This window comes from Schistocerca piceifrons, chromosome 1 (genome assembly GCF_021461385.2).
Source record: "Schistocerca piceifrons isolate TAMUIC-IGC-003096 chromosome 1, iqSchPice1.1, whole genome shotgun sequence".
NCBI lineage: Eukaryota > Metazoa > Arthropoda > Insecta > Orthoptera > Acrididae > Schistocerca > Schistocerca piceifrons.
The window spans coordinates 1,062,019,749-1,062,046,054 of NC_060138.1; the positions used below are offsets into that span (position 1 = coordinate 1,062,019,749).

A 26,306-nucleotide genomic window follows, 5' to 3' on the forward strand; every position below is an offset into this window, starting at 1 on the left:
CGCCCATCATAGCGTGGAGTCATTCTGACAGACAGCACACTTAACCACCTCTGCGATCAACCCAAAAAGCTGTAGAAATTTGATCAGCTTCAACAGAGTCGCACACTATTTATTTTATTGGTCGTATCCATACCTAACAAGAGCAACTACAAATTAATTTACTCACATTAACACACGACCTACAGCGAACAGCACTATAATAACTTTCACACCAAACCACTAAATCGTTAAATCACTGAAACCAGTTCTGCTCCAAACACAGCCAAAATGAGAACCAACCACTAGAATCGGTAACACCAAGCTGAACTCAATGCACCACACAACACGTAACCCCTAAACACATCACCAGAGGGCACCATGAACCGCAGCATGACGACACCTACAAACACGCCACACTCACAAATGAAACTCCGCGGCGTCATGACGTCACACACCGTAACAGCCTTACGTCATGGGTCAAAGCCGACGGGTGGGATCGGACGTTTCAGTTGACCCCACAAAACAGCTAGAATTAGGTAATGGCTACTATGTTGGTGTGCAGCAGTGGTCAGATGCAAAGCATTGGCAGCCTAATTTTCCAATTTCTACAATTTCGGCGGTAATGGGGTACGCAACTAGTAGCTATAACGTACACTCTTTGCTTTGGCTGATTTTAAAATGAGGTTGCAGTGTGGGAGTGCAGCGGGAGAGGAATGGCGCAGAGGAAGCATGTTTTGTAATAAATATTTACTATCAATGTGGATAATTAGCTTTCTTTTCTGTGAAGGAGTTGTAGGTAGCACTCGCAATGGACTGAGGATTACATCATCTTTCTGTAAGTACAGTGAAACCCCTATCTTACTTTTTTACTTTTTCGCTCTGTCCAGACCAAAAAAAAAACGCAGAATTGAGGCAAATGCAGGATTGAATAAAGTGTTAAAACTATCAAAAATTTGGGCAGAAACACATGTAATAGACGTATATGATTAAAAATCGCAATCCTCCAATACTTTGTATAAAATCTGTGAAGGAAATTAAATATACAATACAGTGTTTATGCAATAACTTGTGGTAATGAATTTCATAAGTTATTAAAAAAATCACAGATGTATAACAGCAAGTAAAAACTTGTCAAAAATATTGGTATCTGGGTACAAGGCAATCAAGCTATTTTCCGGCTTGCTACGACCTCAAATTATACATTCAAAACACGTGTTTTTGGGAGATCATCTTTGTGCTCACATAGAAAAAAGCAAAAATTGATTCAGTATTAAACCAAAAACATCACAGCAGCTAAATGGTTAAACCATAAATGCAGGCATGTGCTTAATGACAAACTTAGTCACCATGCTGTTATTGTTTAATGCTTTTATGAGCTGCACTTGATATGCACAGCACTGTTGAAGTGTTATTTTAGGCGTGATGAGAGAAACAGAGAAGTGAAAAAATGAGTTTGCTTCCCCAATTGATGTTACAAATTTATTAGAAGTGTGAATTTATGCACACTGTGTAAAATGCAAATTTGAAAGAAAGCTCAGGTGTTACAGTTTCATGCCCTCTATCACTGCTAGCAGTCTTTACAGTCTACAGTGTGTGGTGCAAAGTGTACACAAGGGTAGTGTATGTACTTGTTGCAACTGTATCATGTCAGATTTGAACACAAAAGTCTTTAAAATGCACGCAAAATCCTTGTTTTATTTCCATGTGACATCTCTGTCATAGCACATCATCTGAATGAAAAGTATATTTTCAGCACTTCACAAAATGCTTTCACCCCTACCTGCACTCCTGTTGTTGAAGGGTCACTCCCTCTCTCCACACATCCAGTAGGTGAGCTCATTTTATGTGTGTTAGTGCGGTGTGCTTGCGCTGGCTATTGGGTGACTTAACAAATCACTAGCCAGAAATGGACGATGTTTCCTCAATTATGACTGAGCATATTCATCATGACTCGGTGTTTGAATGTAAGGGGTTGATGATTGATTTTGTTGCTGGATACAGTACTTCGGAAATACATGCAAAAATATGAGACTGAGTTATAAGTGGCACAAAAAAAAAGATAGTGACTGAGTCCCTTCATCACATATTGGCTCGGTCCAGAACAATTTGTTTCGACTGTCTTGTTTTTCCAATAATGCTGCAACCTAGCAGTAGGTGTATCATAATTTACGCAGTGAAGCTAAATGTTGCAAGTTGTGTTGGCAACACTGATCTTGGATTACGTCAGCATTTCCTGTTTCACATCTCCCCTCTCAACAACGACCTAAAATATTCCCTTAATCCCGTCACCACTCATGGTGCGAACCAGCTGCATTTTGTGCTAGTTAAAACTTGTTCAGCCACATCAAACATCAATGGGAAGGAAACGGGACAAAGTCAAGCGAGATGTCAAGTAAGTACTTAGAATTGAGGTAAACCTTATTAAGAATAAATGTAAAACTGGGGAAATTTTAGCATTGATCTTATGGGTTTTTTACAGGGACTACGAATTTATGGCGTGAATCATGAAAAATGTAAAATCAGAGAATGTAAAATGGAACACCCACTGTGTAAATAAAATGTTGTTAGAATTAAGTGTTACCAATTGTCTCAATGACTCATTACTTCAGGATTTAATAAGATATATAAAAAACTAAATATTATTTATTTTCCATCATTTAAAAAATAAAGGTGTTCAAGGAAATTGTTTTTCATTCTAATGTTTAGTTAGGCCCTAATGTTGTTGATGGTAGGGAAACGGGGTTGTGTATTAGCCAATATCTGGTTTCACCCAGAGGAAGTAGTCTCAGAAAGGTTGAGAACCACTGGCCTAGACGGAAGGCAATATTCTTTTCGAGAAACACTATTCAGAATATTTAGATAACTCCCATTTGATGCTGACTGCAAAATGATTCTGCTGCCACAAACATACATTTCACATCAGGACCACGAAGATAAGAGAAATGAGGGCTCACCTGAAGGCATATAGACAGTCATTTCTCCTTCAGTCTGTTTGTGAATGGAACCAAAAAGAAAATGACTGGTAGTTATACAGGGTACCCTCTGCCATGTACCGTATAGAGGCTTGTGGACTGCTGTATGGTACTGGTGCAGGTGCTTGCCTGTGGGGAAAAGTAATGACTATGTAACAGGACCAAATCAGTCAATCATTTAGACTATTGCCGTGCAACTACTAAATAGTATGTTAGCGCTCTTCAGATCCCACCCTCTGGTCTGGCCTTTCCACAGATATCCCTTCATTTTTGTTGCATGTGTGGTACAGCTATCTGTATTAGGGAGACGCACAAGCCAGCGTACTTTGACAAGGTCCATGGCTAATGTGTGTTCCTGGATAATGGACACCTTTCTGGACCAGAGTAAAAGACTTTAAATCTTTGTGAAGATTATTCATATTTTTACTATTGATTCCATGACCTGAGCTGTGGATTTGTGAAAAGGACATATTCTTTACTACCAATTTCACTTTATACTTGAAAGCAGATGTTAGCATCCTCAGTTCTATGAACAAGCCTTGGTTTCTGAATTCACACCACATTCAGTTCATAACATTACCAGATACTTAGTTTGTTATGTGTGCAGGTACTGCGAATATTGAGACAGTAACTTATTGAGTATTGTTTTGGATAGTGCTGTTAATAAAACTTCCATGGGTATTAATACATGCTTTCAGCCCAATTCCTTGTCACTGAACTTTGTAAAGGCACACTACTTTCACTTAATAACATGTAAGAGGTTTCCACTCAGCATATGTCTAAAATATGATAAGTGCGTAGAAGAGGTTGATGCTGTTAAATTCTTGGATTAAAACTTCATAATAGTTTCTGTTGAGAGGAACATACCACAGAACTGCTACAACACCTAAAATTATTATTTTGTCAGACATGGGAGATATAAAAATAGAAAAATCTAACATATTTTGCTTGGTTAATGTCATACTTACTTACTTGCTTAATGTTGTACGGGATCATATTGCGTAATAACTTCTGAGCCAAGTTCAGGCTTTATAGTTTCAAAAGTATGAACTGTTTTTGGTGTGTATTCAAGAACTTCCTGCAGAGGCCCATTCAAAGAACCACAGTTGCAAACAACTGCTTCCCAATATATAATGAAATTTGTCATGATTAATGGAATTAGCTCTAAAATTAAGGATAAGCTTCATAAAAACTTAGTCACTTACTTTGGTTCTGAAAGGAGTCCTATTCTCTCAGGAACACACGTTTTATATAAAATTGCCAGCTGCTATAAAAGGTCTCAGATACTGACAGACTTCAGTTCAAAGGAATGTATTAATGACCACCTCCTACACCATTCGCCATTTTTTAATACAACTCATAAATTTATATGCTATTAATAATATGAAATAATGTAGGTGTTTTGTAAAATTTGACCTGTGAACATCTGCAGTGCACAGTTACAGGTTGTTTAACTTCTGTAAAGTTTGTTCTGTAATTGCTATAATGTACACATGAGATATTATGCAATTCATTGTATATAACAAGTTTGTTTGCGTGGCCATCCTCTGCAGCAAGCACAGAAATACTTGTTTTGTAAAACCGCCTTACCTTGCTGCAACTTAATTTATTTTTCCCTGTCATGTTTTCCCATTTTCTTGCTCTAAGGCATCTTCGGTGGGATCTACAATGATACTGTTTTATTATTTTTAGGAATACGGTGAACAGTGTGAAAAAGTTTCGAATACAAAACTGTGCTTAAGTGTCGGAAATAAAAGTGGTAGTGCGATCTTGAGACCAGATGAGAGGAAGCACAGGTCTCAGCAAACTGTAATTACTTGTTTACATAAAAAAGGTGACGTGAATTGTTTAATAATCTAAAAATAACAAAACTGTAATGTTATATATCCCACTGAAGATGCCTTAGAACGAGAAAGAGGCGAAATGTGCCTGGGAAAAATAAATTAAGTTGCAGCAATAAAAGGCAGTTTTATTTACAAAACAAGCAATGTATATAAATTTATGTACTTGTGATGAGTTTGCCATTGAATTTTAAATTGAAATATGTTTCGGATTTTTTTACCTAATCCATGTCATTGGGCATCATTTTATGTAAGATGTGCTAACAGGACATGAGAATGCGTCTCCTTCAGTAAATGTGAGTCATGTATGTTTGTTTTAATGACATGTTCCACAGGCTTGAGGATTTCCTCACTGTGAATCTATGGTACAAAAAGTATATCAAACTGTATGTGAAAATTTGAAAGCTAAATGCCCTGAATATTGTTGGAAAAAATAGTTCCTTGTTGGCAGCAGATTAATTATTTGTTTAATTCAGTACAGTATGTAGAGGAATGGTGAAAACTTGCTGTGGTATTAATTCTGTTTTCTGGGTTTCACAGGAAATACCAGAAGAAAATTAAGGACTTTTTGAAAGATCTTATTTCAAAGCAACTAACAGATTCGGAAGATGGTGGCTCATCGGACTTAGAGTTAGATATTTGGGAAGAATCACTTGAAGAAGCAGATGATGATGACCAACTCGATGTGTCACACCTCTTTATGGTTGATACTCATCCATCCATGAAGGATGACTTAGACATTCCTGCATATAATCAGGTAAGATGTGCAATAAATTATTCATTTTCTCTTTATAGGTGGTCAAATCAAGAATTTTGTTTCAGCATATGTATTTAAACTGGAACTAGCTCTCTCAAAGATTAGTGAGATTTTCTGTGCTATTAACTATGTACATATTTAGGTTAGTGGTTGCCTTTCCTCATTTTTTGTAATTGATCCAATTCTTGGTTTTCCATACTTATAAAATATGTACAGTAATCATTTTGAACTACTGTTTTCGCCCCATTCTATATTCTTCTTTGTACTTGAATCTAAAGCTTTTCAATATACCGTAAAGTTCTAAGTAGTGTGTTTTTTGTTTGATATATTGCAAAATTTTCTTTTGTGTAAAAAGTCTCTTGAGGTGTTGATATTTTGCAATTAGAGAGAAAAAGAATCTGCATAATTAAAATCCATCCTTCTCACTGTATTTATCATTCTGCAGAAATTTAACGAAGTTCTTCAGAAACAAGAAGAAAAGTCAGATGAGAAGAATACACCAAATGCATCAGTGCAAACATGTTTCAACTGTCTGGGGAATCACTGTTTGAGAGACTGTCCAGAACCTCGTCGCCCTGCTACAATTGCAAGAAATAGGAGAGATTTCATGAACAAACATGGTAGCACTCCAAAAGTCAGGTATGGACAATTGTTCCAATTTCTTTCCATTTAATTAGTTTTTCATCTTTCCATTTACTTCGTTTTTCCTGTTTAGCAATTAATTGTAGCCCATATTTTTTCTTGTCTTAGTATCATAACTACATTAATCAGCTGGTATTGTATTAGGAAACAAGTGTAACAGTTATTTTTCAATTGGATGTTTCCCTACTAATCTCTCTGCCCAACTTCTAGCTTTGATTCATGTAGGTTAGTTAATTTGAGAATCCCCTGTAAAACTAGTATGCTGACCATTACACTGAAATGTAACCATTCCTGCAGAACTTGGATTTCAGCATGTTTTTTTCTTCCCCAAAGGGTCCTTCAACCCTTTTCTGTGCACATAACTGATGATAAGCAGTTGTGGGCTCTAACCTTTTGTGATTCTGCTTCCCTATCCGTTCTCGAAGGCTACCTTCTTTCCAGTTCCTTTTCTTTAGGGCTGCAGTGAGTAATGGCTGAGTACAGGCCTAGAAGTTATGGGGTTCCCAAGCGGTGGGCTGTTAGTGACTGTCAGTCATCTGCTGCTGTAAACTCTTTGCTTGCTTCAGCAACCATGGTGGGCATGGAGGTGGAACACTGTGTATTTGGAAGAGTTGGGAGCTTGGCTTAATTGCACAAATTACGGTGATGGTAAAGATGTGTTAAAAATCACTCAACCTCAAGATATTCTACATGTCAGATCACTAGTAGGTAACCTGTGGAGCATCTGCAGCACCACAGTTTTATAAGACCTATCCAGCCCAGCAGAGCTCTGCCTGTGCAGACGTTTACACTATGTGATCAAAAAGTATCCAGACATTCCCAAAAACATATGTTTTTCATATTAGATGCAATGTACTGCCACCTACTGCCAGGTATTCCATACTGGCGACATCAGTAGTCACTAGACATCGTGAAAGAGCAGAAGGGAGTGCTCCGTAGAACTCATAGACTTCGAACATGGTCAGGTGATTGGGTGTCACTAGTGTCATATGTCTGTACGCAAGATATCCACACTCCTAAATATGCCTAGGTCCGCTGTTTCTGATGTGATAGTGAAGTGGAAACGTGAAAGGACATGTGCAGCACAAAAGCGTACAGGCCAACCTCGTCTATTGACTGAGAGAGAGAGACCGCCGACAGTTGAAGAAGGTCGTGATGTGTAATAGGCAGACATCTATCCAGACACAGGAATTCCAAACTGCATCAGGACCCACTGCAAGTACTATGACAGTTAGGTGGGAGGTGAGAAAACTTGGATTTCATGATTGAGCAGCTGCTCATAAGCCACACATCTTGCCAGTAAATGCCAAAGGACGCCTCGCTTGGTGTAAGGTGCGGAAACATTGGACGATTGAGCAGTGGAAAAACATTGTGTGGAGTGACGAATCAAGGTACATAATGTGGTAATCCGATGGCAGGGTGTGGGTATGGCAAATGCCGGGAAAATGTTATCTGCCAACAGTAAAAATCGGAGGTGGTGGTGCTATGGTGGTGGTCATGTTTTTCATGGAGGGGGCTTGCAACCCTTGTTGTTTTGCGTGACACTATCACAGCACGGGCCTACATTGATGTTTTAAGCACCTTCTTGCTTCCCACTGTTGAAGAGCAGTTCAGGTTGGCGACTGCATCTTTCAACACGACCGAGCACCTATTCATAATGCACAGCCTGTGGTGGAGTGGTTATATGACAATAACATCCCTATAATGGACTGGCCTGCACAGAGTCCTGACCCGAATCATATAGTACACCTTTGGGATGTTCTGGAACGCCAACTTCGTGCCAGGCCTCACTGACTGACATCGATACCTCTCTTCAGTGCAGCACTCCGTGAAGAACGGGTTGCCATTCCCCAAGAAACCTTCCAAAGCACCTGATTGAACATATGCCTGCAAGAGTGGAAGCTGTCATCAAGGCTAAGTGTGGGCCAACACCACATTGAATTCCAGCATTACCGATGGAGGACGCCACAAACTTGTAAGTCATTTTCAGCCAGGTGTCCGGATACTTTTGATCACATAGTGTATTTCCCTAGCAGTTTGAGGGAACAAAATGATTCTTACTGATCAAACTCACAATATAAGGGTGGACCATAAGGGCGTACTAACACCCAACCAATGAAGAGAGCTTTTAAAGTTAGGAGCAAACAGGAAAATCTGTGATGAATTAACAACACTGAAATAGAATAGATTGCTACTCACCTCATGGAGGAGTCATTGAGTGATACAGAGGCACATTTAAAGTACATTTAGAAGTAGACTAAGCTGTTGGACAAAAGTCTTTCCTCAGACAGAAAATACACATCTATACATGCACAACACATGTGATCACTGTTGTTTCCAGGCAAGAAGGTGAGCAAAGATCTCGGCTGTGTTGGGTAGTGCAGTTACAGAGGAGGTGTGGAGCCAGGGAGGTTGGAGAGATAGCAGGGTTGGGGTTGGGGAAGGTGCTGTATTGCTACATGTAGGAATATGTAGGGACATGGTGGGCTGTTAGGTAGATGCAGTACCAGAGGCTGTACTTGGGGAGAAAAGAGAAGAGGAGAAAGGCAGAGAAGGGGAAAGGACTCTGAGGTGTACGGGAACAGAAAATACATTTTAGAGGGAGTTTTCACCTGCAAAATTCAGACATTTCTGCATTGTGCAGGTGAAACTCTCCCCATGACCTCTCATGACCACGGGACTGGTGAGCTCATCATTTAGTCCCTTAACCCTCACAGCCAACCATCTTAGACCATATGATGAGCTATAAAGATATAAAGTAGCTTGAACAGAAGACCTTCTCTGTGCCAACCTCCATGGATTCTGAAAACATCATTCATGCAAAGCAAAACTCATGATTTACTCATATTACATCCTGAAAGCTACGGATTAAGCCCATACTATGGTTGTAGTTTTTTACTTCTATAAAGCAGTTGACAAAGTACCAAGCCGAGTATTGATGTGTCATCCAATAAAATTTATAACTGGATTGAAATTTCTCAGTAGGGAGGACACTACATATTATCTTGGATGTAACGTTATTAGTAGATACAAAGTAACTTCCGACGTACCAGAGAGAGGTGTATTGAGAATATTGCTATTGATTCAGTATGTTAATGACTCGGCCGACAATAGTAACTGTAAACTCAGATGTTTTGGTGATGATTCACCTTTCTGTAATGAAGTACTATCTGAAAAACATTGCACAAATATTCATTCAGACTTAATAAGATTCCAAAGTGGTGTAAAGATTGGCAGCTTCCTGTAAATGTTCAGAAATGTAAATTGGTTACTTCACAAAATGCAAAAACATATGTTCTTGTGACTGTAAATATCAGTGAGTCAATATTGGAATCAGCCAATACGCACAAATGTCTGGATGCTACAACTTGTGGGAATATGAAATGGAATGGTCACAAATGCTCAGTCATAGGTAAACCAGCAGGTGTACTTATCTTCATTGATAGGATTCTGGCAAAATGCAAGTCTTTAAAGAAGATTGCTTAAAATCACCTGTATGGCAAGTCCTAGAATATTTTTAAAGTGTATGTGGCTCATACAAAATAGGTCTAACAAAGGATATTGATTGCATACAAAGCATTATAATACCAGTGGTCACAAGTTTAATTTATTCTTTGTCATAGAAATGTGGAAAAATGTAACTTGACAGACGTTTGAATATCGATGTCAGCTATTCTGCAAAAGCTTGCTTATAAATTGTTGAGAACCACTTTTAAGTGAGAGATCTAGAAATTTGCTAAAGCCACGTAAGTATTGATCCTGTACTGTGGAGACAAGATTTGACTAATTGCAGTGCACGCAGAGGCATTTAAGTATTCCTTCTTTCCATAATCCACATGTGAATGGAATGGGAAGGAACACAAATACGTAGTTCAATAGGAAGTGTATTCTCTCCATGCAGTTAACTAAGAGCTCCTTAAGCCTTGCAGGTTTTATAGTGTCTCAGTGGAAAGATCTGCAGTGCTGACAAATACTGTCTACAACAACTTTTCTAAGCAATTGCGTGGTCCCTCATCGAGTACGGGAACATCATTTGTGGTTCAGTCTGAACTTCATATCTTCTATAGATGGATACAGACATCAAACTGGCACCAGAGTCTGGCAGTAAAAGTCCTACACCAATTCCTAGCCTCTGTGCTGAAGCTAATGAACCACCACTTACTATTGGATTGCTACATAAGTTCATAGCATTTCTCTGTAAGTTAATAAATGCAACAATACACATAACAAAGACATTAGTCATCGATAATGTGTCCTCTGTAAACAATGGAAACTCCAGGTAGGAATATCAACAATATAGGAAAAGACAGACTGTTACTTACCGTAAGGAAGACAGGCGCAATTAAAGGACACAAATGAAGCTTGTGACTACAGCCTTCATCAGTAAAAGAGAGACACACACAACATTCACACACACAAGTAAGTACACGTCATGCACACACGACCGCCAACTCCAGCTTTGGCATTCTGCCCGGAGATGCTGGAGTTGGTGGTCATGTGTGCATGAGGTGTGCTTGATTGTTTGTGTGAATAGTGTGTGCGCCTGTTTTACTGATGATGAAGGCTTTGGCTGAAAGCTTTATATAAGTGTCTTTTAATTGTGCATGTCTGCAACTAGATGTGTCTTCTTACATACGGCAAGTAACAATCTGTTTTTTCATGTATTCTCCTTAACTATTTACAACAGTCTGCCAATGCTGGAGTAACTTCTTGATTCTGTGACTGTAGAAGTTATGTGTGAAGACCTCATGTTCAGAGCCCATTTTCACATGGGAAGGAAGTTCCTTGAAGGCTTTTAAATAGAAAACAGAAAAGATGAAAATCTGAGTGGGCGAGATCAGGTGAATAAGGTGGATGTGGAATCACTTCTCAAACCCAGCTCTTGTATGGTGTTTTTTGTTTAGTCTAGCAGAATGCATGTGGGCTTTATAGTGGAGTAGCAGTCTTTCTATAGTGGAGTAGCAGCCTTTCATTCAGTCTTCCTGGTTGTCGTTCCTGGACTGCGTCTGCACGATGTCTCAGTTGTTGACAATAAATGTCACCAGTGATGATTACACCTCGGTGAAGCCGTTCGTATTACACGACACCATTGATGTTCCACCAGATGCGTATATCTTTTGTGGATGCACGCAGGTTTTGTATGAGGAGTTACTGCTTTGTTTGGGCTCAGCCATTCCTTTATGTTCCTTATGTTATAAAGACACCATTTCTGTTCACCAGTGATTATACAGAATAGGACTGATTGGTGTTGTTCGTGAGACAATTGATGGTGAGTAAGCAAAGATGCACATATTGCCACCATCTGATTTTTATGATTTTGGCATAGAGCATGCTGTACCCATACACCCAATCTTTGAGCTTTCCCCATTGCATGCAAATGTCACAAAATTGTGGAATAATGATCACAGTTCATCACATTTGCCAGTTCTCAAGTACACTGATGTGGATCATTGTGGATTAATGCGTTTAAATGATCTTCATCAAACTCCAAAGGTCTTCTTGAACTTGGAGAGTCACTAATCTCAAAACGATCCTCCTTAAAATGAGAAAATCATTTTCCTGCCATGCTCTGTCGAATGGCATATCCCCATACATGGTGCAAATGTTTCTGTCAGCTTAGCTGCCACTCCTCTGTTGAACTCAAACAGAAAAATATATCGGAAATATTCAGATTTCTACACTTGGCACTCATATTTTCTAGCATCTACCGGCTCCACTTACTACCTCCAAATGACAATTAATTAATAAACAACTGGAATACCAACATATGCAGCAGCCTAATATTTGATGCCAGCTTTTCACCATGCAGTATGTCTTCAAATTCAAGTTGATCAAAAAGTCTTCAGTATCCACTGTCATTGCTCACCCTCCAGCAATGTGACTGTTGCTTGACTGCCTGTGAGCCAAAAAGCCATTTGTGATCCAATTTAAACAACTTTTAGTGGAGAATAACATAGCACATGCTTCTCCCAGAGTGTGGGAGCAAGCAGGCAGTTTGGCTTGTAAAGAGACCAAGAATAGATTTTAAATTATTTGCTTTCAATAATTTGAATATGGCAATTTTTAACCCTTGTATAGCAGTATAAATATTAAGAGTAGATTGTTACTCATGACCTAGAAGAGGCAGCATTGAACAGCAGGCAGGTATACAAGTTTCCTAATGTATTGCTAGGCAGAAAAATTTGCAGAAAATGTAAAAAACAAATATCACAAAAACCTATTAACCTCTGCAGGTAGTGCCTCAGCTGTGCTGGGTACTTCCAGAGAGGACGTTAAATGAAGATGAAATTGCATTAGATATGGCACTGGATTCTGTGATTACTAGCATTCAGTTTTTATGAGGATCTCCTGTGAGGAAAAGTACCCAAACCAAAAATTGAAAAAAATAGCCTCAGAGTTGGAGCATACTTGTGTGGCGCAATTGGAGAAAGATGAGTGTGGAAAAAAAAATGGAGAAAGAGAAATCACAGCCCAACTGAAAGAAAAGTTTCACACTACAGAATTTGTGCATGAAAAAATACAAATTTTGATAATACTTCCAAAGAGGTGGAGTGTAAGCAAAACCATGAAACAGTTATTCCACTTCAGATGGCACGAAGAGCAAAACAGTTAGTACCAGAAAATAGAATATCAGTGAGACCAGTCCTAAACCAGGCAGCATGTTGTGAAAAACTGTTCATTATGTACACGATTTTTGCTGTGATCATAAGTGACCTGTTTGATGTCAGGAAGAAAAGACTGTGCATCTGCGAAAGAAAATAGAATTCAATTACATAAGGAGGAGAGCTAGAATTGGGCAGTCTTAAGGAATTATATGCATATTTCATAGATACATACCCATCTGTAAATATTAGATTCTCAAAATGTGAGTTTCAGCGAAAGCACTGTGTTCTTGCCTATGGCAGTGAAACCCATGCTATTTGGTAGTGTGTCTCACATCAGAATTTTAAGTTAATGGTTGACGGATGTAAATTGAAGGACCTAATGAAGTGTGGAGAACACACATTTGTTACATACATTCGTACACTTTCAGCATGTTTTTTAAGTGCATGTCCGTATTGTCAAAGTTTGACAAGATTGACTGATTTCTGTTTGAACTGTTTAATATGAACTGCTTTGACGAAATTACATACATGTATTGGTTAACTACAGGTAGGGTAGTTCTAGAGACTGTAACACAATTAACAAATCATTTCATTGAGGTATCTGCATGAAGTTTAAAATAGCTCCTACCACACACAAGTATCACTCAGCATCAGTCACAGAAATCACTAAAGAAGAACTCAAGTAAATGACTATCTTGTTGTTTGTGATTTTGTGTAGTGTTACTTCTTCATCACAAGAAGTATAAAGATTCACTGGAATAATTCAGAGGTAAAATTTCACCCATTTGTAGCTTGCTACAAGTACGCAATTACCCCATGTGTGATATGTGGAAATGTCTGACTACTTTGAGCATGATACAGACACAATTCCAATAATTCCAAAGCACATTTACAGGTTTTTGAGTGGATGTGTTTTCCAATACAGAAACAGAAAGAAATTCATGAAACTTTCTTACCACCAGGAAGATTTTGAATTGCATTTTTTCCGCAGCACATAGTAAACGACCTTGTGCTGGGGCTGTAAAAAGGTTAGCCACTCTTGCCAGTCTCAAGCAACCTCATGGAAACAATATTTTAACTCAATGACAGATGTTTCATTGGTGCAAAGAAAATATTCCTTCACGTGTCTTGGACGATATATTGGTTTCCCATCATGATCAAGACATTGCCAAGCTGAAGCAATGTTTCAATAATACAAGTGTGATTTCAGAAACCCATAAGCTGTATTACGTAATATATATTGACAGTGGTATTGCAAAAACACACACACACATTCTGCTTTAGTGAACAGAGAAGAGTCTGTGATTGCTGTATGGATGGAAATGCTGTTAATAGACGTACATGGATTTGTTGTCTGTATGTATGACAGTCATTGGTGGACTGCATAGAACATTCAAACTTATGAAGAAACAGATGAAGTACGGGCCAGCTTCTTGCATCCACATTGACCATATCCATCAGTTGTGTTTCCTGCTGTACCAGGCACTTCTGTTATCACAGGAGGTGAAATTCTCACAAGAGTGGATATAGTGGCCTCTATTAGAAGGACATTCTGTCTTCTTGCATCAGATCTGGTGAACATTAACAACGTAATTGGGTATTTGTGAAATGAGATGTATCTTCTTTTTAATGCCTTTTCATTGAAGCTACACTGTAAATGATTCATAATACCACTGCAGTTTTATAAACCATGTTTTTGTACAATATTAAGTAATATATTTTTTAATAATTTGTATTTTGTGTTTATTTCGTACCTTCTGCATATTGTAGTGTTCTGATGCACATAAAATAAATTTTTGAGCATAATGCATTTGGAAAGTTCTGCTCATTAGCTTTTCAATGATAAAGTTTCAATGCTGTATTTGTATTAAAATGAGAATTATAATTATTTGTATCGAGACAGGTACATGTAAATTTCACACAATTTCCAAACTTTGCAGACGTGTAACTCTTCACAGTTGTCATATACCCTGGCAAATTAGTAGTTTTCCTCATCGTAACTGGATCACTGAATGCACCAGATTTGAAATCATTGTGAGGTGGTGGGTTGAAAATGTTACTTTTCTGTGTTGAATTTACATGGAATTATCCTGACACACTATTCACAAGGCACTGTGGCAGAAGTTGAGAGAACCAGCATTTACAGCTGACTGCAAAATGATTCTATTGCTGCTAATGTATGTTTCGTGTAAGGAGCATGAACATAAGACGAGAGAAATTAAGCTCTTACAGAAACATAGACATAGACATCCAGTTTTCTGTAGTTCTATTTGTAAGTGGAACAGGCAAGGAAAGGACTAGTAGTGGAATGTGGTACCCTCTGCATGCACTGTACAATGGCTCGTGGAATACGTGCATAGATGTAGATCACTGTATAATGTTAATTATGGGTTTATTATATTAAATAAATTGTGGATAGTGTTGTTTGTTACTGGCGTTAAATTTATGTAATTCTGTATCTTTGTGATTTCAGCCGTTATCATATGGATGAAGAGCAAAGGTTTGCTCGTTTCCGACCAGGAGAAATAAGTCGCAGTTTGCGGAAAGCATTAGGTTTATCAAAACATCAGCTCCCCCGTCATATATATCGTATGAGGCGACTGGGCTATCCACCAGGGTGGATGGAAGAGGCAAGGATATCACATTCCGGGATTTCATTATTTGATTCAGAAGGACAAGGTATTCCATTAGGTTATGATTTGAGAAATATGTTTGCTGTTTGTTTGATAGAAGCACTGAATAAGAGTAAAGATGTGATATTAAGTGGGATTAGATATTGGCAAAAATGAGCTTAGTTTTATGATAGTCAAATACTTTGGTAATTTTGATCCTTTGTTTAAGAATACCATTAGTAGTTTTATTGCACAGTTCGTTATGCGTTTGCTAAGTCAGCGGTGTTCATAAAAAAATGTTAAATGTCCAGGAAACTACTTCCAGGAGACGTGGATGGATAACTTAATAATTTGAACATATTACATCAGTGAAAACAGTGATAACATTCTAACAATTCTTCGCTGTGGAAATGGCGTATCCATGAAGGAATTAAATTATACTGGTACACTATGCACCCTCAGCATACATTTCGTATGCTGATCATTTAAGAATAAATGTAATATCATACATGTGAATGGGTATATTAGTGATGTAGTATATTGTCTTTGTGGTCCTGTCACATGGTCCTGTGGCAGGGTGTATGCGCCCCAGCAAATCTGGGAAAAAACCTGGGAATTTTTTCATTTGGTTGAATACTGGGAAAAAGCCAAGAATTTTTCAGAATTTCAGGAATTTTTCAGTGTTCTAGTTTTCACTTAACTTTTTGTAATTTTGGCTGGTAAGAACTGACATTCTAACATCTGTCAACAGCAAAATGTGTCAAAGGCTTTAGGATGAAGACTGTGCAATACTTCATAACAACAAATTGCGTACGATGAACGTGACATCACAGTTGTTTGCATCAAGGCCCAAGAGAAAGTTAGGCCGTGGCGCGTACGTCATGAAGGTAGGCCTGAACTTGCTCACCCAGTTGCCCAGCTCAGCAGATAAAATGCTTTTCTAAACCTGTTAATTTACAGCTGTGTGTGTACATACTAACAAGAATTGCATCTGCTACTGGAATCTGCTATTATTAAGTCCTACTGATTAACAGTGCTACAACAAAATTTAATTGAAGACTAATACTTGACATAAATGAAATTACAACTTGTTCATAGCATTTATCTCTTCTGCTTAACAGTCCTCATCTCGTTCAAGAAGTGATGCCTTATGCAATTGATAATCATTTTGGCATGATTTTAATTTTATTGTACCCCAGTACAGCCATAACAAATTGTAGCCCTGTGGACTTCCTATCATTGTAGGACTAATAACAGTAAGACTCCATAATGGCGGATTCTAGCAGAAGATGCTATTCTCATTTGTACGTGCATGTCTAGTTAAGAGTTAACAGTTATAAATACGTAGTTTGTCTGCTGAGCTGAGCAAGCGAGCTGGATAGCTAACTCAGGCCTACCTTTGTGACGTAAGTGCTGCAGCCTTTCTTTCTCATAGGCCTCGGTTTGCATTAGGTTCATTTAAGCACTTGCCAGCGGCTTCACTCGCATGCGTAGTTGAGTCGCATATGAGCAGTACCTTCTCCTGCCTCTGGCTACTTGAAGTGTGTCTGTTACTGATTTTGCTGTTTCTTCTTCAGCAAATGAAAACAAAATGGATTTCTGTGGCTGGGAGCTGTCAAGTGAATTAAAATACATTCACATAATTACAGAAGGCTATAATTTTTATTAGTTTGTTTCCTGATTTTATTTTATTTCCATGTTTTTGGCTGTCAAGCATAAAGTACCTTGCAGAACAATGAAGTTATTTTTGTCGGCTTGCTAAAGACAGTCAATTTATTTGAAACGAAGTGTTTCAGTCCAAACTGTTAGTTAGTTTCAACTGTTCGCTGAATTGCAAGTGCATATTTTCACCTTCTGGCAGGTATGGCATTATGCCATAATAAAGAATCTAACATAGTTGTGGTACACCAAGAAATTTTACGTACCAAAAACCACACTGAAAAGATTAGTATCAGGTTGGGGCCTACTTCCTTGTGAATCTGGACATACGAATGTGCACTTTAAGCCGAATTATGCATTTTAGTATCGTTTAGCAAATTCTGATGCTCTTGGAGTAGCCGCTAATTTCCTGTTTCAAGACATAATGTAAGTACGTCATGGTAGCTGCGTATGCACAGTGATGCCGGTTTTCTGATGCTCTCTGGCAGCTGCTGAAATGAATCTGTTTCTAACAGGTTGCGGGGAACTATTACGAATGGTGGTTCAAGAAGTGTTAGTATCAAAGTAAATTTAGTTTTACGCAAGATGAATTACGTTACGTGTGAGAATGTTGGATGAATTTCGTAAGTCACAGAGCGTTTGACTCTAATTTAAAACTTAACACTTTGAGGACCAGCTGCTTAGAAGAATTTCAAGCCCAGAAGACCAGACATTTATTCATTATTTAAAATTTTACCAGCACATTTATGTGATGTGTCTTAGTGTAACACACACAAAAAATCACCAATATTATATGTATACTGTGTGTACACTAAATGTATTAATTTAAACCATAAACTTTTCCGTATTTGTGTTTGCGCTACTTAACAGTGATGTTGCTATTGACTGACCACATCGTGTGGCATAAGTTCTGAATATCTGCTGTCATCGGCTTGTGAGATCAGGTGACATGAGCTATGATTAGCCTACAATGGCACATCAACAAAATCAATTTCAATGCTTCGGAAACTAATGTGCTGTGTTGTATGGAATGTGAATTTATTGTTTTGTAATATGAAAATATGCAGCACTCTCTCTCTCTCTCTCTCTCTCTCTCTCTCTCTCTCTCTCTCTCTCTCTCTCTCTCTAAAATGCCGGAAAGTTCTACGCCGGTGTATAAAACTCAACCAGTCATAGGATTGATAAGTTTTAGAGTCCCGAGGGAAAGTATACCATCACTTAACACGGAAAAAGTGTATTTTTAATTGGGATTTTTTTTTCCTTGTCTACGTATACAACCTGTGTAGTCATGGCCTAGTGATTTAGTGATTTTCATCGCTGACTGACTATCCTGAGTTCAGTTCCCAGAGACCACCTTGAATTTTCTGGGGTTGGAAGCGTTGCTATGGGTCCTCTTGACCTCATAAGGCTAATTAGCAAGGTGTTTGATTACTTGAGCAGTGACATCAAAACACAAACCATTGAAACAAGGCTAGATCCATACTGAGACTCGTAGGACATTTATTTTTATTGTTTGTAATTTGATGTTAATTATTGTCTCATGTATTGTTAATGTATTAATATTTATATCAGATGGCTATAACATTGAGGCTGTTTTCATAACTATTTCGTATGTTAGCTGTTTAAGTGTGTGTGTGTATATATATAAAAAAACAAAGATGAGGTGACTTACCGAACGAAGGCGCTGGCAGGTCGATAGACACACAAACAAACACAAACATACACACAAAATTCAAGCTTTCGCAACAAACTGTTGCCTCATCAGGAAAGAGGGAAGGAGACGGAAAGACGAAAGGAAGTGGGTTTTAAGTGAGGAGTCATTCCAATCCCGGGAGCGGAAAGACTTACCTTAGGGGGAAAAAAGGACAGGTATACACTCGCACACCCACACACACACACACACACATCCATCCACACATACAGACACAAAAAACCCACTTCCTTTCGTCTTTCCCTCTCCTTCCCTCTTTCCTGATGAGGCAACAGTTTGTTGCGAAAGCTTGAATTTTGTGTGTACGTTTGTGTTTGTTTGTGTGTCTATCGACCTGCCAGCGCCTTCGTTCGGTAAGTCACCTCATCTTTGTTTTTATATATAATTTTTCCCACGTGGAATGTTTCCCTCTATTATATTGATATATATATATATTTTTACCATTAAGATTTGTAGTTTTATTTTGTTGTTGCTCTCGTCTCACTTTAAAGGCTTTATACATTTGGTAATTCTGACAGGCTGTTTTACTGAAATTCCAAGATCATTGTCCGCTGATTATTAGAATTAACTCAGTCATAGAAAGATAATTGATATTAAACTATTTGATTGTTTAGAAGTTGCTGATCCTGAAGATGAGGATGGAGAAATTGTTCCTAAGGGATCAAAAGATACATATGACATGAAAAAAATCATCAGTTATCCTGGTTTCAATGTACCCTGCAGTCCAGATATTATTGATGTAAGTTCTGTAGTGACAGAATTAATATTTTTTGTAGCAAGTTTGGGGTTATTTCGTGTTATTAGAAACTAGCTTAGCACCAGCTGCTTGCTCGCGTAGACTGTATGGTCTGCACAGATTTTTTATTTTAATCGAATTTTTATGTTGTTCACGAATTGTAACACCTGAACTTTTCACACTAAGGCCATAGAGGCATGGTCTCTTCTGAATATACATTTGACCAAAAAGTGAGTCTTGGTAACTGGAGTCAAAGGTTTTTGTTAATCATGTCCTTTGTGTTCTTGCGATAATATTTCCATAGGAACATTCATCCCCTAAACATCTACCCGACGGGAGACCCTCGTCACACGACATTTCATTTCATTTCATTTCTTTATATATATAACTGAGAAGCGAAATACCAGTTTTCATAGATCTAGCTTTAAAAATACTGTAGTGATTGTTTAATGACAGTTTATTTTCAAAATACTTCCACTCACTATTTTATTCCCTTGGTGATCGAATTTCCAAAAAATGCTGCAACAGGTATGTTTTTTATTTCTGACTGAGAAACCAAATACCAGTTTCCATAGTTCTGGCTTCAGAATTGTCATATATATATATATTCAAACAGCCTTTCATCCCCTATTTCACCCCCTTTTTGGAATTTTGAATAATCCCTTCTTAAACGATGCCTACACTGCAAGATTTACACCTTCTCCAAATTTCAAGTTTCTTTCCTTAGTGATTTGGGCTGGGCGATGCTGAGCTAATGAATCAGTCTGGCCCTGTGTCATGCCCATAGGGGATGAATTTCCAAACATAGTGCAACATATATTTTTTCGATTCTAACCAAGAAGCCAAATATCAGTTTTCAAAGATTTAGCTTTAAAAATGCTTTCACAATAAAAGTCATTTCATAAAACATTTCACCCCGCATTTCAACCCCTTAGGGGTTGAATTTGTGAAAACAGTGAAATGTGAATTTTTTATTTCTAGTAGAGAAGCCAAATACATATTTTCGTGCCTTTAGCTTGAAAAATACGTGCGTAATTTTCATTCCCTATTTCATCCACTTAGTGATTGAATTTCCAAAAACACTGAAACTTTTTTAAAAAAAATTTATTTGTAATCAAGAAGTGAAAAACAAAATTTCACATTTTTAGCTTCAAAAATGCTTTATGTTGAAGTATTTCCATTAAAATGTTCATCGCCATAGGGGTTAAATTCTAAAATTGCTGAAAGATGTATTTCATTGTGTGTGTGTGTGTGTGTGTGTGTGTGTGTGTGTGTCATTGGCAATATCCTGACTGACTATCATTGCCCAGCCAAAACCACTTTTTCAAAAATAATGAGTCAAATTCAGTCACAAATAATGAAATATATGTTTCAGCATTTTTGGAACTTTAACCCCTGTGGGGGGGAAACGTTCTTTTTATGAAATGTGAAACTTAAATAATAAACTAGGATTAGACACCCTATTATTTTAAATGTAAATTAAACTATTTTTGTGGAAATATTTCATTATGCAAGCATTTTTGAAGCCAAAGCTGTGAAAATTGGTATTTGACTTCTTGATTACAAATAAAATTAAAAAAAAGAAACATATTTCAGTGTTTCTCAAACTCAACTCCTATGGGGATGATATAGGAAATGAAAGTTTTTATGGAAATATTTCATTAAACAACTATGATTATGAACCGAACCACAATTTGGCACTTTTCAGTGTGGCTTCATGAAATTTAATATGATATCAGCAATTCATTCCTTTGATAATAAATTGCATAAAAGAGCAAAGCACTTTGTCATTGGCGGAAAAAAGTAAGATCATAATGCGTTAAATCAGAAATGTTTAAGTAGTTAATGAGGAAATATTGAAAATAGCACATCTGCTGGTAATGACACACTATATGTACCCATTTTGTGTTCATACCGAATGTGCTCAGTAAGCATGAGTACTGAAGATTTAACCCCATTCTAGGAATTATTAGAGAGATTTCAATATTTAATGGCCAAATCGAGTCCTGCTGATTTATGTCATCGATCCAAGATGGATATTTAACATCTTTGAATATACCATATTTACTCGAATCTAAGCCGCACTTTTTTCCCGGTTTTTGTAATCCAAAAAATCACCTGCGGCTTAGAATCGAGTGCAAAGTAAGCGGAAGTTCTGAAAAATGTTGGTAGGTGCCGCCACAGCCAACTTCTGCCGTCGAATATATGTAGCGCTACACAGGCATGCTTTGTAGGCACAAAGATAAATACTGGCACCAAAATCTCTGCGTCAGTAAATAAATTAAAAAAAAAAAAAAAAAGGTGGAAGACGAGCTTTTTTTCCTCCGCCCCGAGTTTCGACCACTGCAGTTTCATACATTATCCATCGAAGTAAATACAAATTACGTATTGTTCATCTTCGAATGTTGCAGCGTTTCAATCTACTACGAAAATCCGACTGGCAAGACTGTTAGGGATGTTTGTCAATATGGCCAACTCTACGGTGTGAATTTTTTTCCTACCTGCGAGACGAGATGGTTGCTAATAGGAACTTTTTATGAATTGTGAATCACATGCAGTATTCTCTTCACCATAAGAATAATATGAATATAAACATTTTGCCACGTATTCTTTCGTGTTTGCTGCTATCTCATTTAAATTCTGTCTGCCTAATAAACTACGAAACTAGAGTGAGACAACAGCAAACGCGGAAGAATATACATATCATGTCATGTTTATATTCTTATTATTCTTATGCATAATAGCAATACAGTCAGAAATGAAGCACAGCAATTGACTAGATTTTTAAATCTAAGATGACTCTAATTTCTGTGCAGAATTTAATGTACTAAAGAGGCGTCTGCAATGATTTTCAAACAGAAAAATTTTCACTAAACTCTCATTCAGAACATCTTCTATCATAAGCAGCCTATTATTTGGTTCTTGTTGATCATTATCAAAGAAAGCAGCAATGTAAGTAACAACAAATAGCAGCGACAAACAATGCATGACACAGTACAGTAATGCATCTTCAGCTTAGAGTGACGTAAACACCTACAACAAATAGAACGGCACTTATCAGATCAAAGAAAAATAAGCAATCAATTCAAACCAGACAAAGCACGTGAAAAAGGAAGGGTACCCATATAAATACAGACGGAGCGCCTGACACATAGCAATGGCTACCTGGTAAAGCCTAACTGCTAAGCTTACGTCTCGAACCAAACTACTGTAGCTGTATCGTCATTCATTTGACCTAAATTGTGTCTCATATTACAATGGACCAACTTTGTTTCGATTTGAAGGTGCGGCCTAAAACTTTTCTCTCCCCTTGAATTTCGAGTCTCAAATTTCAGGCACGGCTTAAGATTCGGGAAAATTTTTTTCCTTGATTTCGAGTCTCATTTTTCAGGTGCGGCTTAGATTTGAGTGTGGCTTAGATTCGAGTAAATACGGTAGTGGAATGCAAACAATCTGCCACACACAGAATTTCACCCATAAGGCCAGTCACGAAGTTGGTTTTAAAAGATTCAGGCCATCCAAATAGCTGTCGTGGGATAGCTGAGAACACACTTGTTGCCAGCTTTCAGGATGCATACAAAGATCATAAAAAACTGTCGGTTGTCTATTATGCAAGAAATTCATTTTTGAAGAATATTAACTTTGTATATCTCGGATAAATTTCTTTTTGTTTTTGCAGTCCCAGTACTCAGACAAATCCTGTATGTTGTTTTAAAACATGAAATTTCTGTTTGTATTTTCATCTTGTTGTTGTTCACTTCTTCCTCCTCGGCACTTTTTTTCTAGAAAAACTGAATGCATTAGAGAAATAAACAGTATACGTGTGTGTCTTACTTATCCACAACAACCTGGAGAGGATATTTAAGACCAATTTGCTAGAATGTCAAAATTTCTTTGCTTTTGTTCCGATTGTTGTTTGTAGTTTGCAGTTTTAAGGTGCCACTTTTGCAGTGAATTAAAGTAATTGTAGAGATATAAGTACGTACTTAGCTTGGCATTTTAACTGAAATCATTAAAGCAGTAATGCTTATCTTTGAGGTAACAAGTTTGTCTTGGGTAATGTACCTCATTTACTGTAGGAGATGTATGGTTACTGTACACATCTGACCATCTAGATTTAGATTTTATGTGGGTTTCCCAAATTGCTTGCAGTAAATGCCAGGACAATTTCTGTGAAAAGTCCACCTCATTTCATTTCTGATTCTTGTTGAATTCAAGTTAGTGCAATGTATCAGTCAACCTCACTCTGAACAAGACATTAAATCTTAATTTTTCTTCATCCTTCAAATCTGGTTGGTCAAGAAATTTTATTCATAATTATTTGTCTAGCAGGGGGAGGACTGGTAGTGATGTATGTTTCTGGATCAGCAGACTTGGTACCAATGTCCTGGGTTAAATCCTAGACTTCACTGCTGTATTCTATAGATTGTAACACTATTGATGGTGATTTGATTGGCTGATGATAATATTAACTCATTTCCACTCAGTTTAATACATTCCAGGTGCCTTAGGATTTGGATTTAAAGTCTGAAAGTTTTAGTTGTCTTGCCTTTTGAGTTTTTTGCCCACATTACAGGCAATCAATATGCATACACGCAAAGTATAAAGGTAAGTGTAAAAGTAAAGTCTGTGGTGCAAACTTTTGACCAGGCTATTTGCCCGTCAGTAGGTAAAGTGCAGACATTCTTCGTCACTGCGTGAGGATTGAGTGAGTGGCAGGCCCATCACAGTGGCTGCCTTTTACTCCTGGGAAAGATCCCCAGTACTCATTTTACAGTGGGCTGAGTTGGCTTGAGGTCATCCTGGAGGGACTGGAAAGATGAAAAAGCCTCATTCCCATCTGTTATTGAACCCGAGGCTTCCAGGACTGGAATTTGGTGCCCTACCTGCTAGACGACCAAGGGTACAGAACTCAAATTTAGTCTGCAATTTGTGACTTTCTGTTGACATTTTTGTTTTCAAGTTCCTACAATGTTAGCTGTTCCATTCTTGGAAGGCAGTAACTGAATGTTGTCATTGTCTTTACACCCAGTGCACAAATGTATGCTAGCCAAATTTATTAATATCCTCTATGAATAGACATAGAGAAGATTACCGTTTACAAACCTGCCAACTTTCACATTTTATCTGGAGATTTTACAGAAATCGCAGCGTTTTACAGTTTCATGGATGGGTGCTGTTATCTTACGACTTTGCAGACAAAAATTTGAAACATTGACATTCGATAATCATACCACTTCCGTATTTGCTTTATTTAAGATGATGTTTCCCACATCAGAATTTGCAAAAAAATATAGCTGTGGTCACACGAAAACGACATGCATTGTAAATAAAATGGCAAAAAATGCACCATCTGAAGTTATTAAGTGCCTTCAGAATGGACGATTTTCTTTGGCAACGGGTGGGAGCAATGATACAAATGCCAAATTGTATCCTGCTGTTGTTGTTACATTCTGTGATATTGTGCAAGAAAAAGTAGTGAGCACTGTGCTATCCATACCAGCGTTAGTTGGGAACTCAACAGGGTGAAACATAAGTAACCTAATGTTATCAGAGCTGAATTGCCACAACATACCAACTGAACACTGTGTGGCTTTCTGCTCCACCAATGCTCCTGTTATGATAGGACACAAAAATGGGGTTTCAGCAGTTTTGAAGGGAATTCAACCATGTATTGCCATCATAGGTTGCATTTGTCACCTGATTAATCTAGCAGCTGAAAAAGGTGCTGGAAGATTACCACTTAAAGTGGATGAGATCCTTGTTGACATATTTTATTTCTTAGTGAAGAGTGTTAAAAGAAAGAATACTTTCATAAATCTCATAACTTGCACAGACAAAGAAAACTCTGAAGCATGTACGTACTAGGTTATTACCTTTAGGCAGATGTTTGGCTAGACTACTGTGCCAGTGGGATCTGCTGCTTTCTTTCTTGAAAGAGGGAGTAATACTATGAACCCAAAAATTTTTACAAGCTTGACATCTTTTAGAATACCCAGAGTTGAACACAAAGTGGATTAAAGATTATCAGAAGATGAGAATTCTTGAGTTTGCTACTACACATGCCCCTAAAAGACTATCATATCCTTCCAAATGTGACCAACTCATCCCAAAAAGTAAGATTTCTGCTACAAAATGTGCAGATAAATTGTTTATGTTCCTGTCTTCAAACTTGAACAAGGCCTTTTGCACTTTGTTCATGTATTTGACAAATTGAATGTTGCCCTTCAGACTTCTTCCCAAGAAGTTCACTTTTTATTAGAGCTTCTATTGGATTTGCTAAAGAAGTTGTTCACCAAGTTTCTTAAGCCCAAAATTATCAAAAGCTCCTAATTTCTTGACGCTGAGTACAACTTGATTCAAAATCAAAGAAGTGATCATGAGTTAGTTATTGGCATTCAGACTTCGAACATAGTGAATGATCTCCAGGATACAGATACATCCCTTGTCTTTTCATCAGTGAGAAACTACTTTTGTCCTGCCTGTGACTACATCAACAAGTTTCTTCTCAAGATGATGTGTTAAAGCATGCGGAAGTTGCTAGGTTACACAAAATTAAAGAGGAACAGTTTTCTTCCATTAATTTTTTATTGGAAAAGTTGCCTATCATGTTATGCAAGGAAGAGAATGAAATTACATATGAAGTGGTAAACGAGCTTCAGATACAGTTCACATCTCTTCAGGTAGGTGACAGTTTGGCTGTAAATCAAGATGCTGCAAGTGATTCCTGCTGGGCGCAAATATAAAGAATTTGTGGAGCCGATGGACTTCTTAAATATAATTGAATTTCTA

At 37.7% G+C, this 26,306-nt stretch overlaps 1 protein-coding gene across 1 annotated transcript in view; it reads left to right on the top strand.

Annotated features, from left to right (window-relative positions):
• Window positions 1-26,306, top strand: part of LOC124752313 (zinc finger CCHC domain-containing protein 8 homolog) — a 53,355-nt gene that overhangs the window by 6,099 nt on the left and 20,950 nt on the right. The window contains exons 2-5 of the mRNA XM_047248995.1: window positions 5,333-5,549; window positions 5,995-6,188; window positions 15,270-15,475; window positions 19,393-19,517. Of these exons, the coding sequence (XP_047104951.1) occupies window positions 5,333-5,549; window positions 5,995-6,188; window positions 15,270-15,475; window positions 19,393-19,517 (742 nt within the window). The remainder of the gene's footprint in view (window positions 1-5,332; window positions 5,550-5,994; window positions 6,189-15,269; window positions 15,476-19,392; window positions 19,518-26,306) is intronic.